Here is an 18,557-nt window from a genome sequence, read left to right on the forward strand (position 1 = left end):
CCGCTTGCAAAAACAGCCTCATGCGGCCGGTGTGCGGGCCGCCCGCCCCGGGGCCCCCTCGCAGCCCCGGCCGCCATCTCGGCGCAGGGGCCTCCCGCAGGCCGCGCCCCGCCCTGCCCGACCGTGCCGCGGCCCCTCGCTCTTTGCCCCGCCGCCCCCGGGGCTGGCGGCTCGGCCTGACCCCCTCTCCTCCCAGCGGAGCGGCCTGCGGCCTGCTCCCCGCGGGACGGGCCCGACCAGGCCGCTCGCCGGGAGGGGTCCGCTGGCCGCCGTGTCCCCCCGCGCCGGGAGGCGGAGCCCAGCCCACCTGACGGCGGCGGGCGCTGCTGCAGTGCGCGGAGCCGCCGATCGCCGCTGGCCGCCGGAGCTCCGCGGCCGCAGCCCGCCGTGAGCAGGGGTGCAGGGGGGGCGGGGGGGGCGCGATCGGCGCGGCGGGCGGGGAGGGACAAAGCCGCCGCCATGTTTGGGGTTTGGGTAGAAAAACAGGCGAGGCGTGCCGCCGGGGCGGGGGGTGTCGAACTCGGCCCGGTGCGCGAGCGGCGTGCGCGGAGTTGGCCGCCCCCAACCGCCCGCCGTGGCCGTTGCGGGACCCCCCGGGGCGGCCGCGCCCCCCCCGCCCCTGTGCCCCCCCGGCCCTGTGCCCCCCCGCGGGGCCGCCGGACGTGACCGGCGAGTTCAATTTGTCGCGCTGCCATTGGCTGGCGGGCGGTGAGGGAGCAGGGGCGGGCGGTTTGTGACGTCAGCGCGCTGCGCAGCGCCGGCGGCCGGTATTTATAGGGGCGGAGGGCGCTGCGCAGGAGGAACGAGCAGGCGGGTTGGGCCTGGTGCGGCCCGCGGCTTCATCGCGCCCCATCCCCGTGGGAGCAGCGAAAAAACGACCGAAAAACCTCGGTCTGCCTTCGCCGGAGCGTCTCTTGGACGGCCGCTGAGCTTTTGTTTCCGTTCGCGCAGCGCCCGAGCGTCCTCACCGAGCTTTGTCTTTTCGTGGCCCCTGTGGGGAAGGCGCGGCCAAGATGGACCCTTGTCACACCGAGGAGACCGAGGGCGAGATCCCCGGCTTGGGTAAGGCCCGGCGGCGAGGCGGGGGCGGTGGCGAGGAGGAAGCGGGGTGGGGGTGGGGCGGCCGGGACGGTGCGGGGTGGGGGAGGGGCGGCCGGTCCCGCCCGATTCGGGCTGTGACGCCGCCGAGCCCCCACTGTGGCGCCGGCTGGCGGCGGGAGCGGCGCGCGCGGCCCCGGGAAGCGGGGGGGGGGGCGGCGGCCTCGCGGCGCGGCCGCGTGCGCCTCTCCCCTCCCCCAGCGCCGCGTGTGTCGCGGCGGCCGCGGCTCCGGGCGCTGCGGTGCCCGGGGCGGGGCGGGAGCAGCCGTGGGGCTGCTGTCGTGTCGCGGCCTCCGCGTCCCCGCCCGCTCCTGCGTTACCGTGCGCGTGGGGCGGGGGGGGGGACGGCGACGGACTTGTTTACCCGGGGGGAAGGTCGTAAACAAGATATACTGAAATTATAGTTTATTGCAGGTGTAAACTTTGTGGCTACGGTAACGACCATCCTTAAGTAGCATAAATCCTGTGAAAAGAGCAATTGAATAAAGCAGAAGTTGAAAGTAAAGGTTTCTGGACGCCATAACAGTCTCGTCTCAAAATGGTGAACTATGCCAGTTCTTGCAAAACAGCCCTGCCTGAGCGCCTGCTATCTCTGTTTACTGGGTTGTCAGCTGTTGATAACCAGTTAACTCCTCTCTTGTTAAAGCCAGTTATTAGGCAATAATATTTAAAATAAGGATTAAAAAAATCTTTATTAAACAGCAAAGAATATATATAAAGTATCAAAGCACCCCGTATTTGTTTCTTTTAGCTATACAGAAAATTCTAGCAAAACCCACACAGGTCAGACAAGCAAAACAGAAAACCAAACAAAACCATATTTTGCACTTAAGTCTTGCCTTCAAATAAGCTATACAAGTACTACATTCAGTTAAATTGTTTAAGAATACACTGATTGTTAGGTTTAACTCTTGAACTTCAGGGATTTGTTATTCAAATTAATTTTCATGCTCTTAGGAAGTCAGGAAAGACTTGACCTGTGAAAAGAAGTAAATATATTTTACGCGTTTAAAAAAGTGCTGCATTAGAGTTCTCCCTTTCTTTCTTGGAGGACAAGTGCTGTTCTGCCTCTACGTGTAATTCATGACCTGAAATGCTTCTCAGTGTAGCAGATGGCAGTGAACCCAAGATTTATAAGTTAGTACTAGGTAGAATTAATTATTAAAAAATACTTGGCCTGTATGAGTGTAGTTTGGTTCATAACTTCCTAAGGTGTTAACTGATAGTTTCTGTGAGGATATAATTTACCAACAAAACTCCACAGCTGAACACTGTTCTCCCCTCCCCTGGGAGAATTTGGCATGTCTTGAAGGAGTGATTCTTTAGCAGTCTGTGACCCAGAACAAGATGGGGAAAATGGTTTATATGGTTAGAGAGTTGGCCAGTCTTCCATCTTAGAATAGCCTTGTTGGGGCAGTGGGGGAAAGGGAGGTTTAAGTGTCCCTGTAAGTGAAGTAAGTCATGTTATAGCTCTGGAGGGTTGGGAAGAGCCTGATGCCTTTTAAGTACTAGGGGGGGTGTTTTTGCTGTGTGTTGTGTGTTTTGGTTTTTGGTGTTTTTTTTTTTTCTGTGGACTGGGCACATAGCACATGGCTCCAGCAGAACAACATTTGGGTATTTACTTAAGTCCTTCCTTTCATTGGAATTTGCAAACACCATTTTGACTCGAATGACCCATTTATTCCCACATTGTTGCCTCAAATGGTTATTGACTCTCCCAACTCTATTTAGAAGCATCATTTCTTGCATTTAGAACTGTCTACAAGGCTCAGCTTTCTGCATCTGTCCAGGAAGAGCCTAGATCTCTAGAATGCGAGGTGACAAAGATAGCTCTAAGATTTTTCTGAAGACATCATGGCTGACATGAATTGGACAGTATCATTCTGTGAACTATTTAACAAACAGCGTGGCAGTGCAGACTTGGTGGAGAGTAGTCTGACTAGTCCAGCTGCTTTGTACTTGCATCCCCCACAACTGCCCCTCTTTAAAAACAGTTTTGCTTTGAGTTGTGAGGATAATGAGGTGGGGTTAAACGATTTTAATGACTTTTTTTTAAAGGAAAGCAAAAAGCCTTTTCTGTAGCCATGTAGCTTCGTAAGTATATGAGGGCAGCTCACTGTACTAGTCCTGAACAAGTACTTCATTACAAATTTTAAGAATGTAAATTGGTAACTTATAGCTATTACTGCAGAATAAAAGCAGACGAGGAAACATACTTACCTTATTAATCAGGTACTCCTGTTTAATCTTATCATTCTTAAAATCTTCATTGACATCCAAAACTAGAATGGGAATCTCTTTAAGGTTCTCAAAATCAACTCTGTTAAGTGGAAAAACATCATGCTAGTAAAAATGGTATGAAGTACTGTGTATAAAAATCTAGCTCTTCCAGTTGCTTTCCAAGCCCTCCTTAAGGGTGCAGCATTGCTCACATTGCCACTTGCACCTGAGATGTTAATGCTGATGCCCATGACTCAAGTATAAAGCCCAAGTCACTCCTTAATAGCTCTTGTATAACCCAGTCAACACCATATCACCACAGCTTTAATGTATTTTGCAAATCTGGCCTTCTAATATATATTTTTATTGTACAAGTTCATGCTGCTTTAATTTCCTTTACCTCATTCTTTTGATATGGAGTCCATTATCAGGAATGTGATAAGAGGAAGTGTTTTGTGTGTGTGTTTTTTTTTTTTAAAACATCAATTGCCCTCTGTCTCCCCCACTGCTTTCTAGTTAACTGCTAATCCATTTACTAAGATACAGTTTTAAAGCTTCCTTTGGTGGGGATGACCTCTTAAACATGTTATAAGATTGGTATTTAAAATGGCTCAGAGATAAGCAAGACCACATTGGCTACAGGTTAGGAGCAGACAGGAGCTGTAGTTGTGCAACTGCTTGTATTGTTCTCTCAAAGCAGTAGTTATTCTGCTTCCTAAGTGTGAAAAGGATTTCTGAAATGCAGTAAGTGCGCTGAACAGCTTTCTTGGGTTTGCAGACTTTGTTCCTATAAAAATATAGGAAATGCTTGCTCTCAAGTTTTGAATGAGTACATAATATAAACATTCCCAAAATTCCAAAATACACAGTGCCTTCTTGTTTCCTAAGCATTTCAGTCATCCTACATGAAACTTCAGAAAGTAGATGTCACAAATAACATACTTTTCCTGGAATTGTTTTGCTTACCATTTGGTAGAGTATTTCAGGTTCCTCTAGGGGAAAACCTAAAGTCTGGCTTAGCATTTAGAGATTCCTTACATAAGGAGATTAGGGGGTGAATGTAGCAGAGATCACTTAGCCACTGTGTTTCTTGTGTGCAGTAGTACCTGCCAAAAGCCTTTCTGATGATTGTTTGTTTTGAAGCTAGGATTAATATTTAAACCTTGTTGAAATATAGTCATCCTAGTTTAAATCTAGCTGAGGACTTGCCCTCATGTAATAACTTACGTGATCAGCTGCCTGAACACTATCTCAGCTCTGTCCTATTCCAGTGTACTTCCACTTAACAAAAAATTTATATCCTTGCTGGAGTTAAAACTACACAGCTTTCTAGTTGAAGCTAATGCTTAACAGAGGCTTTAAATTAGATGAAGTTTCATCTCTTGCAAATTTCTACTTCCCTGCCAACACATGACCTTCTCTCTGTGTATAACCTAGAGTAATCACCTCTGTGCCAAGAAACTTGGAGTGGGTCTAAAGATAAGTCCTTCCAACCGTGTCTAAGTGAGGCTAGACTTCTAAGTTGAAACCTGTCTGCAAAAAATGGGTTCGTACCTCATAGTCCTTTCGTGAAGCCACGCTTCGTGTTTATTGTGCAGGTTTTCCAAATACTCGAGCTCAATTCCTTGCTCTTCTTCTCTTCCCCTCATCTGTAGCCTTTCCATGCATTTCTGGGAAAAAAAAAGGTACAAGCCTGAACGTTATACATGTGTTGAAGGCTAAATCAGCTAAAGAGATAAAGTGGTCCTTAAATCAGGAGGACTAATGCTAGACATTAGTGCATGTTAACTTCACATAAATTAGTTAAATCTATAATAAACAACAACAAACTTGAGCCACTTTAGCTAAATGTCATTAGTTATTATTAAAATATTCAGTTTGGAACTGTATGGGGAGGGAAGTCAAACTTGATTCAGAAGTTCAATTTCAGCCTTGGATCCCTGCTGAGAGGTGGATGCTAGCAACTGTAGCATTTGCTGACATCGGAACAGTAGCTCGGAAGGGGTTTTTAATTTGATCTCTGAATTAAATCTGAATTTATGATAGGCCTCCCATTACATTTGGGTTGGGAGAGCTAATTCAGTGTTAGTCACTGAAGTATTATGTCATTAATACTTAGTTTTTTGTACACTCTCAAGCTCCTGGATAGTGAAGTTGGAACTGAAATATTTTCATCTTAGGTGAACATACCTGAGGTGTGGTTCTTAGGTAGATCATGCCATCCAGTTCTATATCTGATTCAAACTGATTCAAAAGCCATGTGTGCCAGTCCTGATAAATAGCCCACTCCGTTTCATTAATATTCCCAGACTCAAACAGGTTAGATGCAAATACATATCTGCAATGAAAGGCATTAGTCTCATACCAGGAATTACCAAAGTGAAATAAACCACTTTCACTGGAACCAGAATTATGGTACAGAAAAAAGGGCTGCCCACTCTTACATCTGTAAAATACTCTTAATACCATTCAGCTCCTACCTGTTGAATCAAACCTGCTTCTTGCAGATACTAGTTTAATATCAAGGGTTTTCCCAGCTTCATGTCTTTGAGCATAAAGACCTGGAGGTCTTAATTTGAACTCTTGTTGCACTGAGAGTACTTACCTGTCACTGTACACAGATCTTTCAAAAAATTGCACTGGATGTTCTGCTTCATGTAGCTTGGCTGAGACAGGTTTTAATTGTGCTCTTACTCGGCTCAAGCAAGCATAGGTCTGAAATGTGTAAGCCCATCTTGTGGGTTTATCATACAGCATTTGAAGTAGATTTCCTCCGCTCTTCTGAGATGTTGAAAGTTCCTAGGAAACAAGAGAACTTAAAACCAATGTATTTTTCAATCCAGATTTCTGGTATGTTGAAGTAGGAATTGATGACCTTGTAATTTTTTCCTTAGGAAAATGCTTAGGCATAGGAACAAAGGGATTTGTTTCTCAGCTGAGGGTGGTCTTTATGACAGCCTCTTTAGAATAGGTTGTTCATGGAGTGCCAGACTTCATCGTGAATTTATGTGGAGTAGAGCTACTTTTTGGATTTAATAGCATCTTCCTAAGTAGCCTTTACAGTTTGAGTGTCTGGCCAATGGGTAAGATAGTGAGGATGATTCTGGATGCCCCAGTATAGCTGCATTTTGGCATGACTTTATGGCCAATCATTGCAGTCTCCTCTGTTCCCATCTCCCCAAGCCTCAGACCCAGCACACCTACCTCGTATTCATCTTCAGCCGTCTGGATGTTGCACCACTTGGCGATGGGTTCGGGGATGATCTCCCACTCATCGCTGTGTTTCTCTAGTAGCCTGACAAACGTTGACTTCCCTGCAGCTGCAGAAGATTTTTGAAAAGTTCACAGAGGGTGCAGATCAGACTGTGGTCTTACTGACAGAGCAGTGGTTGTGAGGTTTCTCAGAGGCTGTGGGCATTGTGGTGTTTGAGGTGTGGAGCTGCAGAGGAGGCTTTGGGCAGCAGGGAACGGGGTTGAGCGCTGGGGAAGGGCTGGCGAGGGCCGCCCGCACCGTGCTAGTGGCACATTCCCAGAAAACAGGTTTAATCTCCAGCGCCAGCAGGCCGTGCGTGGGCCTGGCGGCCGATAGGGAGCTGGCGGGGCCGCTGTGCCGCCATTTCAGGAGCGGGCTCCGCGCGCTGTGCGGGAGGACAGGCAGGGGGCGCTGGGCGAGGGGGAAATGCCGCCGCGCGTGCGCGCCGCGAGCTGGCGCCGGCGGGCGCGCGGGTGACGCAGTTGCGGGCCGGGCGCGCGGGAGGTGGCTCGCGCTGCCGCCATCGCCCCCGGTGCTGAGGCTCGGGGAGTGCGCGCACGGCCCCGGGGCACGCCAGGGGGTCTCTGCTGAGCCCCGGAAGGGTGTTTAGTCTCTTTAAAGAGTCCGTTCCCCCCCCCCCCCCCCCCGACGGCAGTTAGCAGCGAAAGAGGACGCTGCGTCCTTGCAGTAACGGACACCTGGCGTGTCCCGCCTGGGCAGGGCGGTGGCTGCGGACGGCAGGATGCCCCTACCCGAGCGCTGGCGCCAATTCCTGAGTGGCGCCGGGAGCGGGACTCGGCCCGGCGGCAGCGCACGAGCATCGGCTGCGCTTCTCCCGCAGCAGGATCCCCCGCTGCCTTGGAGGGGTCCGTGGAAAAGGCCCCTGAGCCGCGTCTTGGCCACCTGTGCCCCCTCAGGGCCCCCCTGTCCCCAGAGCCCAACCGCCCCTTCCCCTCTGCCGTGCTCACCGATGTTCCCCTCGATGGAAATCTTCCTGAGGCGCTTCTGGAAGCTGGAGTCAGGGGAGCCGGCGGGGTTGCGGCAGTGCCGTTTGGCGGGGGTGGACATGGCGGCGCCGAGCGGGAGCACACGGGGCTCCCGGCTGCTCCGGCTCACTTTAAGTCTCCCGCCAACCGGTGGGCGGGATGGCCGCGTCCCGCCACCACTCCCCGGGAGGAGGCGGAGGCGCTGCCCCCTCCCCTGCCGCGGCGGGTGGCGGCCGCTCCTGCTCTGCCCCTGCTGCCGCTCCCGCCCGGCCCGGGGAGCGCGGCTGCTGCTGCCCGCGAGGTTTTAAAATGGGTGTTTGTGAAATCGAGCAGAGCTTTGTTCAGGAAGTTACAGTAAGACTGTTCCACTTACTGAATTGATTTGCATTAATGTAAACGAGTTCTCCGTGTTGTTTGGTTTAGAGACAAACTTGAGAGTATTTTTTTTTTTTCTTTTTTTCTTTTTCAGAAAGCTCTGGGGGGAGGTAGTTGTTAGTGGTGTGGATTGGTATTTGTTAAACTCAACATTTTACATAGTTACATGAGGGATGAGGCCACGTAGGTTTGCAGGCAGTGCAGTGGCTCAGCCCAGGGCTCCCAGTACCCGCTGGAAAGGAACCACGCATGGGTGCAGGGTGAGGTGCTGCTCTGAGCAGCTTCTCAGCTCCTACATTCCCGCGTGCCTGGGGCGTTATGGAGTCAGCTTAACTCTTGGCATGGGTTCTCTGACCTGTGTGGGCAAGTTGAGACATGAACTGCTTGGTCTGTCCAGGGTAAAGAAAAGGGGAGGAAGGATTCTTAGGTGATAGGTTGTGTGACTGTAGTTACTCGTGTAACTTCTTGTTGCCTGTATAATAATGAGATTCAGGGTGAAATCTAGCTAGGTCCGGTGTGTTTGGAGGAGATGGGAGGGAGTTATATTTTCCTTTCTTTTATGATAATTGTGACCCATGTCTCTTCTTTCCCCATCTCCTACAAACACACCAGGCTTCAGTGACCGAAGCGAGCAGATTGTTTCACGTGGGGTAGCGTCAGCATTTGAAGCTGGTAAGTGCTAGTTCCCACACACCTCTTTGTTCAGCCAGACTCCTCACTCTGCCGTGCCGGTGCGGGAGGGGGCGAGTGTCGGTAGCGGGGACCGGCCCCCCCTCCCCGGGCGGGGGGACGGGGCGGGGGGAAACCAGCCTGCGGGGCATGCGCAGTATGAGAGCGGCGCTGAGAGGCGCATGCGCGCAGCTCCGCCCCGCGCTCTGCGCGGGAGCCCGCGCCGTGGCTTTGTTGGGGGGGAGGTGTAGGCAGATGACGCATGCGCACAGACTACCAGGGGCGGTGGGACATAGCGTAGCGAGGACGCATGCGCAACCTGGTGGGAGCGGCGCGGGGAGCGTTTGTGTGGCGGGTGTGTGTCCCGGGGCGGAGCGCAGTGGCAGCACAGAGCATGCGCAACTGGGGCCCGCCGGGTGTTGATGCGCATGCGCCCCGCCACCGGCCCCGGCCACGCCGCGGCCCCCCCGAGCCCTCCCGGGAGCTTCTCCGCGGCGGCCGCTGGCCACACGCCGCTCTCCTGTCGGCCACGGGCGCCGTGCGCGTCGGCGGGGGCTGCGAGGCGTCGGGCCCGGCAGGGCGGTGTCTGGGGCCAGGGTTCTTTGTGCGGCGGAAGGGCCGGCCCAACGGAAGCGGGAGCACCCGCCGCCATTTCCTAGCGCGCTCTCGCCACAGGCTCGCCCGCTCGCTGCCGCCTGACCGGGACTAGGCGCTCTCCGGACAGCGGATCAGGCTCGGAGCCCTAGAACCACCGCGGAGCCCCACCATGTGTGCGTGCGGGGACGGGGGCTGGGCGCGGGCCGGGGGGCGGGCAGGCGGGAGCAGCGTGTGTGTGTGAGGTGGGCAGCGGTCCGAGGTAGAGGAGGCTCGGGGGCGGGTGGGCACAGGCCAGGGGGCCGCCGGGCGCTCTGAGGGGGTGCGGGTGGCGGCCGTGCTGGGCGGCCGCTCAAAGGGTCTGCTTTGGTCTTCTCCAGCAACCACAGAAGCCGAGACGGAGCAGAGCCTCACCCCCAATGTGATGCTCAACACGGAGAGCAGCGAGGGATATGTGGTGAAAGTCAGGGGGCTGCCTTGGTCCTGTTCCACCGAGGAAGTGCAGAGGTTTTTCTCTGGTAAGCAGAACTGGGGGGGGGGGCGGGAAATAGGGATTGAGAGAGGTGCTGGGCTCTCTTGTCAATTCTGGGTTCCTCCTGGGGACACTGGCAGTGAATACTGCAGTGAGAAGTTCCAGAAAGTGTTCAGGGCACTTCAGTAGCTGGTGAAGTTTGTAATGCAAGAAGTGCCTCAGCTAGGATGCAGTGCGGAAAGCTGCGCTTTTCCTAGCGGGAACTGGGCACAAAGGGGCTTAGTCTGTGCGTTGCTGGGATAGCAAAAAAAAAAGAAGCTTCCATTTCAAAGAAAACTTGGAAGTTCTTCAGGTTGACCTAAATCAGTTTAGTTGTTGCTGTTGTCCTAATAGGCTTTCTTGTGTTAAGTGTTCAGTGTGTTATGTCCCTTCCCCAAATTATTAGCATTCTGCAGTAACAAATAATGGTGATAAATGCGCACTTTCTTAAATGGCTGGAGACTTTAAAGCTGCTTCAGCAGTTTGGCATAGTGGACTTGGTTCTAGTTTAGTTGATTATACTTACACTGATTGTTACTACTCCTTGTTTCACTTCATGCTGATGAGAAAGTCTGAGTTACAATCAAAAGCATATTCAACTTGACTTTAAGCAGCAAAGCTTTGAAAATAGATATCTAATATGCATTTATCTTTAATGTCTTGCTAGTTTTCAGACTTGACAAAGGTAATTTGATTTTAATTAGTGCCCTAGTTTATTGATCACTATAAAAGTTATAAGAAAAACATTACCGATTTTGTCTTATTGATATAATGTGATAGTTACTCTTGGTTTTTTCCTTTTAGAATATCTGAAACTTTTACAGTCACAGTGTTCCTGTAATAATTCTGGCCTCCTTGTTTCATTTTCAGATTGCAAAATTCTAAATGGGCCTTTGGGTATCCGTTTCATCTACACCAGGGAGGGCAGACCAAGTGGAGAAGCATTTGCTGAACTTGAATCAGAGGAGGATGTGAAATTGGCACTGAAAAAAGACAGAGAAACAATGGGACACAGATATGTTGAAGGTTTGACTTGGTCTAGTAACTGACTAAATGTATTTGTGCTTGATGGGTTTTTGGTTAGTTGCTTTTCTGTCTCTCTAAAATGCATGTAAAAGGACAAATGAACTTGTGTATCATAAGTTGACTAGTTTCAAGGCAAATGACTTTTAAAACTGTTGCACATTCCAGAATGCATTAATTCTAAGTGCCTTTTACAGTCTTCAAGTCAAACAACGTTGAAATGGATTGGGTTCTGAAGCATACTGGTCCCAACAGCCCTGATACGGCTAATGATGGTTTTGTACGTCTTAGAGGACTCCCATTTGGCTGTAGTAAAGAAGAAATTGTACAGTTTTTTTCAGGTATGTGGGATAAAAGTAGTAGCTGTAGAACTATTGGTCTATGCTAAAAAAAGCACGGATTGCCCAGTAGTACTTCCAACAGCATTCTGATGGGTTTTAAAAGTAGATAAGAAATTTTCCTTTAATTATCTGGCCTTGAGGGATCCTTCTTAAAGTAACTGTTTGTTAAATAACTGAGGGAATGCTGAAAAGCTGTCCTGTTTTATACTTAGTGGGACATGCTGTTCCAAGTAAGGATAGCAGAAAACAAATGTCTTGCTTTCCAAATTAAAAGTGACCAGACAGGAGGATATTTCCACCCCCAGTCTTAGCCGGTTCACGCTGTTCAGCACACTTGCTGTTGAGCTCAGCACAAGGAACAGGAGCCGAGGAGGGGCATGTGTCCTGCACATGGCTTCATTTAGATTTAGTATTGAATAAGATTCCAGGAAAAAGGAAAAAATCCAACCTACTGAGCTCAATTCCAAATACAGATTTTCCCCCTCCCCACTCCACTTCCTGGGAAGGGGGGAAACCCCTTGATGTGCAGCTTCAGGTTTTTATGGAGGAAGAGATAATGTCTTTTATTGACTCATTCTCACTTTTTTGCAGGTGTTGTATTTTTTTAAGGAATTTTAATAGCATTCCAATTCATAAGAATGAAATCTGTTGATTTATCTCAGACTTGTTAGTATTTTCAAAGTAGTAGACTTTAAATGTGAATGTTAAAATTAGCTGGAATGTTTTGCTATAACAAGATATGCTTGAGCTTAATGTTTTTTTTGACTTAAAATACAGTAGAAATATTTCCAGTTTTACAACTTCATAACTTGTTTGGTTTTTTGTTTTGTTTTCTGAATCAGTAATATATTGTGAACAAGAACAATTCCTAAGCATGTGCATTTTAAGTTGTTTCTTACATGGTTAAGTGAATCAAACTTCAAAAGCTGTTAATGTACTTAATATACAAAATGTGCCTCTTCTGTTTGGAGACTATTACTTTTGAAATTAGTTCATGATTTTTTTTTTTCTTAATTGAGCGCTCCTAAAGATATAAAAAATAACGCTGAAATTTGATGTTTGCATAAGACTAATTATTTTACCTGAGTGACTTCTAGTAAAAATACTTGTTATATAAAGCTGTTTAACTTGCTGTGTTCAAATTTAATTTATATTTAAAAGTTCATCTTAAATGCTTTCACAGAATTGAAAAGGTTTGTAATGATATGTAAACTTCTTAATGCACCCTGCATTAGATGCCTTATCTGAGGAGTTGTCCGTGACACTCAGAATGTTTCTGTGCTCTGCAGGGTGTGTTAAGAACATAAACTGAATGGTATGTGATCGTGGATCTCTTTGTTGACATGGTTTTTCTTCTAGTGTTCTAGAATCAACATACCATTCACTTACAAGTGTTAAAATTCTGGTGTATTTAAAGCTATAAGAAAAACTCATGACTGGGCTTGTGATGTTAATATTGCCCCCCTACTGGGGTTATTTGTCCTTGGGTTGAAGGGTTGGAAATCGTGCCAAATGGGATAACATTGCCGGTGGACTTCCAGGGGAGGAGTACGGGGGAGGCCTTCGTGCAGTTTGCTTCACAGGAAATAGCTGAAAAGGCTCTAAAGAAACACAAGGAAAGAATAGGGCACAGGTGGGGATGGATGGTTGGTTGGCTATGTCACTTTTCTTATGGTAACCAAGTAAATCCATATTCTCTCTTCTGAAAGTATTGACATCCAAACAGAAGTATTAATTTGGTCTCTAACTCAGTGATAAGTAAAGGTATGGCTGATGTGCATGTGGCACAGGCTGTTTGGCTTTACCCAAAATGGAAGATAAAATTGGACTAAGCTTAATTGTGCTTTGGAAACCTGGTACGAACAGGAGCGCAAAACTGATAGCTTGAAAGAGACAAAGTTGAGAGACTATGGCTTTAACTTCTCAAATAGCACCAATTATGCCTTTTAGCTCTAAAGACATGCACAGTACTCTTACTACCATAAGAAAATGTGATACTTTCTAAACTTGTTTTATAAGTTGAAATGTAACAATATTTCTTACTGTATTAATCTTCAATGTAATAAGCATAGCTTTCAAGAAATTGTCACAAAGGGTTTTTATTCTATTTTACTTGTGACTATTTTTCATTGAAGCATGCACTTTTTGCCTACGCTGAATCACTACAGCATAGGCTGGGTTCACTAGCACATGCAGAGCTTTTTGTAGCATCCTGATGGGTTAAAATCTTGGTGGAGATCAGGTTTTTAACCCTCTATTTACATTGCCATATGAGCAAAACAGTGCTGAGTTGAGCGGACGTCAGTCCCTCCTATGTTCGTTGGTGTTTTTTTTTTGACTAACACTTTAAATTGGGGGGAGGAGGGTGGGGAATCAATGTTGCTCCCCCACCCTTAAGGCTGGGATACTGTGAAGTATGAGGAGCATGTAAACCCTTCAGTAATTGTAATTTCTTGAAAATACACTGATTTGAAAGTAATGTAGTGCTTGTAATAGTATGTCATTGCCTACATAATGTAAAGAAACCTGGCTTAAACTATACTGCCAGTTCTGAGGCTATGACTAAATGGCTTGTTTTAATGTAAAGCTGTGAAGTATTTGTGGCAGGAATTAAAGACTGACTTCTTTCTGTGGAAACACTTCTAGGTACATTGAGATCTTCAAGAGTAGTCGAGCAGAAGTGCGCACTCACTACGACCCTCCACGCAAGCTCTTGGCAATGCAGAGACCTGGTCCTTACGACAGACCTGGTCTGACGCGCGGATATAACAGTCTTGGTAGAGGAAGTAGCTTGGAAAGAATGAGGCGTGGAGCATACGGAGGAGGTAAGAACATGGAGCCCAAGAGGGAGCTGCTCATCCGAGAAGCAGCAACCCTTGGACCTGGTAGTGTCTTCCCTGCTTTGTAACTGCTGGTTTGTATGTATGCTTGGCTTTATTTCCTCTAGAAGAAACTGGATGTTGTAGTACTAGTTGTTTGTAGTGTTTTCATGTATATCGAGTTCTTTCTGTATTTGAAATGAACATGTTGTCCAATCTATTTATAGGTTATGGAGGTTATGATGACTACAATGGGTATAATGATGGCTATGGTTTTGGGTCTGATAGATTTGGAAGAGGTAAGAGATCTCTAATAGGAATAGTAACTGAACTTACGACATGTCTCAAAAGAAACTAAAATACATCTGAAAGACCTAGAATGGACTCTCTTCTCTGCAGGGATGTCGGACCACAGATATGGCGACGGGACGTCCACCTTCCAGAGCACGACTGGCCACTGCGTCCACATGAGAGGTCTGCCTTACAGAGCTACGGAGAATGACATCTACAACGTGAGTTCCAAATCTGCTGCTCCCTTACATGCATGGCTTTAAGATTTGGTGATTGTTATTGGGCATGTCAGCTGCATGGCAGTTAACAAGAGTTCCTTGAGAGAGCTGCTGTAAAACTGAGCTGTTGCATTTGGTGCGTTTTAATCTGTCTGACTATTTTGCGTGTAGTTCTTCTCGCCTCTGAACCCTGTAAGAGTACACATCGAAATTGGACCAGATGGCAGAGTAACTGGAGAGGCAGATGTCGAGTTTGCTACTCATGAGGACGCAGTGGCGGCCATGTCCAAAGACAAAGCAAATATGCGTAAGTGCGACTGTGCCGAATACATGGCGTTAGAGAACACACACTGCAGGGTGTGTGTCTGTCACTGGGATGCCAAAGGCTTTATTGCAGCCTTGACTTGCAGTGAGGCAAACTGTGTGTGGATTTGGTGTGAAATGGTCTCATGGCAAAACTTTCTTCTTCCAGAACACAGATACGTAGAACTCTTCTTGAATTCTACAGCAGGCGGAACTGGTGGTGCCTACGGCAGTCAGATGATGGGAGCAATGGGTAGGTGTGAGCAGTCTAACTGCACTCCCAAACAAACCCTTGATATTTAAAGGAGCTGGCTCATCTTGTCCAGCTCTTGCTTATTCCATGCCTAACACAAAAACTGATATCCAGCTTTCTGTCTCAATCACGCAGTCAAGGAATCGGAAGGAGTAGTCCAAGATTGGAACACTAGCACATTGGCAGGTATATAAAGCTTTTGGGGATGTATTTGAACAACTAATAGGTTGAAGAAGCTGTGGTGCCAAATGTGATGTGTGAGGGACAATGAGGAGATTGTGGTGGTGTGGAAGTGGCAGATGCCTGTTCTTTTATTCTCCTTCCCCCCCGCCTTTTTCTTTGTTTCAGACCAGAGCATAGTCTGATAAAGGATGTATCTGTGTCTAGTGACCTGTTCAAGCCTGGTCTTGGTGGGGAGGGAAAATCGATTTGGAATTTATAGAAACCATCTGAATTGCTCTAGCAAACTCTGAAAATGTTTGAAAATATTTAATTGTGTGTTTGTAACACAAGTCTAAAGCCACTCTTGTGTGTCTAAAGCAGATACACTTCTTGATATCTGACTTCTCTAGTCTCATAGAGATCAAGGTGGTGCTTGGTTTTGGGGGGTTTGTTTCTCAAGGCTGCTGGGGTGGGGTTGTATATGCGGGTATGTACATACACTGCTGCTTTTGTGGTGTTGTGACCATGAAACATTTGAAGTCTCATGCTGATACCTTAATGATGATGATAAAGTTTCAGAGTATAGGCAAGTGATGAGGTGAAAGGGCAGTAGGGACTAAGCTGAAGCAGAGGTCTCCTGTAGCAGGGCTGTGATGCACAACCAGTGTGGAACAGCAGAGTCCCTGTTAGGGCTGTACACAGAATAACTCCTGTTAACGAGCTGTGCGTCCCCTGAAGGGCTGGACACTGGCAGGGGCTGTGTTCCTGTGAGGTTGTTTAAAGACAAGTTTTAAGTCTCTTGAGGTATTATATACAATAGCAGATTGATCCTGCTGTGTATAGTCTGTAGAAACTGCAGAAGCAAACCCTTACAGCAAGAGCTTGGGAATCACCAGCACTTGCAGTAATTCTTAAAGTACTTGTTGCTGCTCAATTGTAGCAATGTCTTGAGAAACCTTATCACTTACTTTGAGGTTGGTACCATATCTATTTGGGAATAAAGTCACCTGGGTGAGAGAGAATGGTAGTGCAGAGCAGGGGAGCTGTGAGTCAGGTGAAGGGTGGATTTGTTGATAATGATCAGACTTGGACAGGTGAGCTCTTAACGCATTTATCCTTAACTTGAAAGGAAGCCAATCCAGTTATGGTGGTCCAGCTAACCAGCAGCTGAGTGGGGGTTACGGAGGAGGATATGGTGGTCAAAGCAGCATGAGTGGATATGGTAAGAGCATTTCTTCACTGGTTTTACGTGGGGCAAGTGCTGCTGGCTTAGTGTGCCTTAAGGTGCTGTTCCTGGTGTTGACCGGCCATGGTACAGACTGGGCAGCACAAGCCCTGAAAGTCAAAGACTTGGCTGTTGTGAATTTTAAAACTAATGAAGAATTGGAGGGGAATAAATTGAAAGGAGGAACTTGGAGCTGGGTGGGGAAGGGGCAGGGGTGGCGGGATTTGGGGAAATTATTCTGTGTAAGATGCCGGTCTCCAGACTTGGGTTACTGTGATCACTTCTCTGTGTGGAAGTTGGAGAGCAACCTGGTTTGGCTACATGTGTACAAAGAGGGGAGGGTCTGGGAGGGGGGTGCTCTCCACTTCCACAGAACAGGGACAGAAACCCCGAATTCAAAGGGGGAGGGCAAGACAGCTGGCTCTTAATGAACAACCAATAAACGTTAATTTTGGGTACGGAGCTGTAAACTGACGCTTTGCAGTGTTGGGCACAGTGGCTGGTGTTTACGAGGTGGCGCAGCAAGGACAGGCGTTGGGGGAAGGATGCTACGAATCGGCCTGAGCCAGCTGTGAACCTGCTGTCGGTTTTCCCCCTCAGACCCCGGGAGCCAGGGTGCCATGAACAGCAGCTACTACAGCAGTGGGAACCGCGCGTCCATGGGAGTGAACGGCATGGGCGGCATGTCCAACATGTCCAACATGAGTGGTGGCTGGGGAATGTAACCAATCGCTGACTTTTGGTCGCATCTTTTTTAAAAAACAAAACAAAAAAAACCCCAAAAAACAAAAAAACCCCTTAAGTTTAACAGTTTTGCAATACAAGCTTGTGATTTATGCTTTACTGTAAGTGAATTGAGGATTGTTATTTTAAAACCTTTCAGGTTCAGTATTTTTGAACATACAAAAATAAACATTCATCTAGGATGTAATAACCAAGTTGAGTAAAGATTATAACTGTTAAACAATTTTGAGCGTTTCTCTAGTTTTGTTGTAGGAGTGTATTTAAGCAGTTAAGCGTATTTAGGTTAAAGCTGTTTGAATTACGTTAAATGTTGCTCTTATACCATATTACATCAACACTGTTTTGAATACATGTTGAAAGAGACATGCTTTTTTGTAAAGAAACAATATAGGAGCTGTGTCTGGAATTCAAAGTGAACATTTGGCATGTTAGTTCTAGTTTTCTTTCTTTTAATATCCTGTAAGGCACGTTAAAGCTTTTTTTTTAAGTTAATGGGGGAAACATGTTGAGACGCAATACGGCTACTTTAGGATTTTGGTCTTGGTGTTCGTATAAAATTCTGAGGCCTTGATTTAATCTTTCATTGTATTGTGATTTCATTTTTAGGTGTATTGCGCTAAGTGAAACTTGTTAAATAAATCTTCCTTTTAAAAACTGGAACTCATTCCTTCTTGACCTCCAACTTCTGGGGTGTAGCTACACCTGCAGAAGTGTCACTGTGTGTCTTTGGTGGCTGTAGTACTCTTAACATGCCTCTGCCATGTGCATTGTTACTGCTTCTAAAGAGATTCTCACCTGGAAGCTGCTCTTGGGGGGGTGTTAAATAATGGGGGGCTCTCAGCTGGGGGCGTTGGTGAACAAAACAGTGTGTCAGTTCAAAGAACCCAAGGGTGGGACCTGACCAGGGCTCTCCAGAGCTGCACATGGGGGCCAGGGTCCTTCTGTACTTGAGGGTGTCTCTTTGGAGTCAAAATGCTGTGTCAATGGACTTTGCTGCTTGGTGCAACCATGTTTCAATAAATTCCACTTGTCAAACACCATGCTTAAAGATGTGGTTTTATAAGCAGCTTAGTTACAGCTTTTGAGCTCTGGAATTTCCTCCCTGAATGAATCACAGGGTGGTTGGGGTTGGAAGAGACCTTTGGAGATCATCTGGTCCAAACCACCTGCTAAAGCAGGTTCACCAGAGCAGATCACATGGGAATGTGTCCAGGCAGGTTTGAATGTCTCCAGAGAAGGAGACTCCACAACCTCTCTGGGCAGCCTGTTCCAGGGCTCTGGCACCTCAAGGGAAAAAGCTTCTCCTCAATGGCAGAAGTGGAATCTGCTTCTGTGCATTTGCCATAGTAAACTTATTTGCCCTTTCACCGTTCTTCCCCAGGGGTTAGAAATTTGAGGTGCTTTAATGCAGTGGAGAAAATGCCATGACCTTCTGCAGCAGTGGATCTAGAAAGGGCCAAATCCTGAGCCCT

At 47.7% G+C, this 18,557-nt stretch overlaps 2 protein-coding genes across 13 annotated transcripts; one reads left to right on the plus strand and one right to left on the minus strand.

The window, feature by feature from the left end:
- The first annotated feature begins 297 nt into the window (after window positions 1-297).
- On the plus strand, window positions 298-17,745 carry HNRNPH1 (heterogeneous nuclear ribonucleoprotein H1). Of its 12 annotated transcripts, none has more exons than XM_065643792.1 (15): window positions 298-387; window positions 952-1,062; window positions 8,545-8,604; window positions 9,576-9,713; window positions 10,577-10,732; window positions 10,927-11,070; window positions 12,565-12,703; window positions 13,717-13,895; window positions 14,117-14,188; window positions 14,262-14,401; window positions 14,570-14,705; window positions 14,871-14,954; window positions 15,069-15,140; window positions 16,246-16,338; window positions 16,942-17,745. In XM_065643792.1, exons 2-15 carry the CDS (start codon window positions 1,014-1,016, stop codon window positions 17,064-17,066), a joined length of 1,587 nt encoding a protein of 528 aa, XP_065499864.1. In that variant the 5' UTR covers window positions 298-387; window positions 952-1,013; the 3' UTR covers window positions 17,067-17,745. The 12 variants fall into 12 exon arrangements, with proteins under 12 accessions (XP_065499864.1, XP_065499863.1, XP_065499866.1 ...); XM_065643802.1 differs by lacking the exon at window positions 298-387 and adding an exon at window positions 9,277-9,371 and having other exon boundaries at window positions 1,034-1,062; XM_065643791.1 differs by lacking the exon at window positions 298-387 and having other exon boundaries at window positions 788-1,062.
- On the minus strand, window positions 1,802-7,758 carry LOC135993919 (deoxycytidine kinase 2). The gene is made up of 7 exons (XM_065644121.1): window positions 7,540-7,758; window positions 6,523-6,638; window positions 5,924-6,117; window positions 5,509-5,656; window positions 4,873-4,988; window positions 3,319-3,418; window positions 1,802-2,075 (listed from the first exon to the last, which is right to left on the minus strand). Exons 1-7 carry the CDS (start codon window positions 7,637-7,639, stop codon window positions 2,052-2,054), a joined length of 798 nt encoding a protein of 265 aa, XP_065500193.1. The 5' UTR covers window positions 7,640-7,758; the 3' UTR covers window positions 1,802-2,051.
- Window positions 17,746-18,557: the final 812 nt, after the last annotated feature.

The sequence above is a fragment of the Caloenas nicobarica genome, chromosome 13 (genome assembly GCF_036013445.1).
Source record: "Caloenas nicobarica isolate bCalNic1 chromosome 13, bCalNic1.hap1, whole genome shotgun sequence".
In the NCBI taxonomy this organism is placed as follows: domain Eukaryota; kingdom Metazoa; phylum Chordata; class Aves; order Columbiformes; family Columbidae; genus Caloenas; species Caloenas nicobarica.

Coding starts and splice junctions, on each gene's coding strand:
- HNRNPH1 (XM_065643792.1), top strand. CDS start 1,014: ATGGACCCTTGTCACACCGAGGAGACCGAGGGCGAGATCCCCGGCTTG. Junction 9,714..10,576: donor AGTGCAGAGGTTTTTCTCTG/GTAAGCAGAACT, acceptor TTTCATTTTCAG/ATTGCAAAATTCTAAATGGG. Junction 10,733..10,926: donor GGGACACAGATATGTTGAAG/GTTTGACTTGGT, acceptor TGCCTTTTACAG/TCTTCAAGTCAAACAACGTT.
- LOC135993919 (XM_065644121.1), bottom strand. CDS start 7,639: ATGTCCACCCCCGCCAAACGGCACTGCCGCAACCCCGCCGGCTCCCCT. Junction 6,639..7,539: donor TTCCATCGAGGGGAACATCG/GTGAGCACGGCA, acceptor AATCTTCTGCAG/CTGCAGGGAAGTCAACGTTT. Junction 5,657..5,923: donor AGATCTGTGTACAGTGACAG/GTAAGTACTCTC, acceptor CTTTCATTGCAG/ATATGTATTTGCATCTAACC.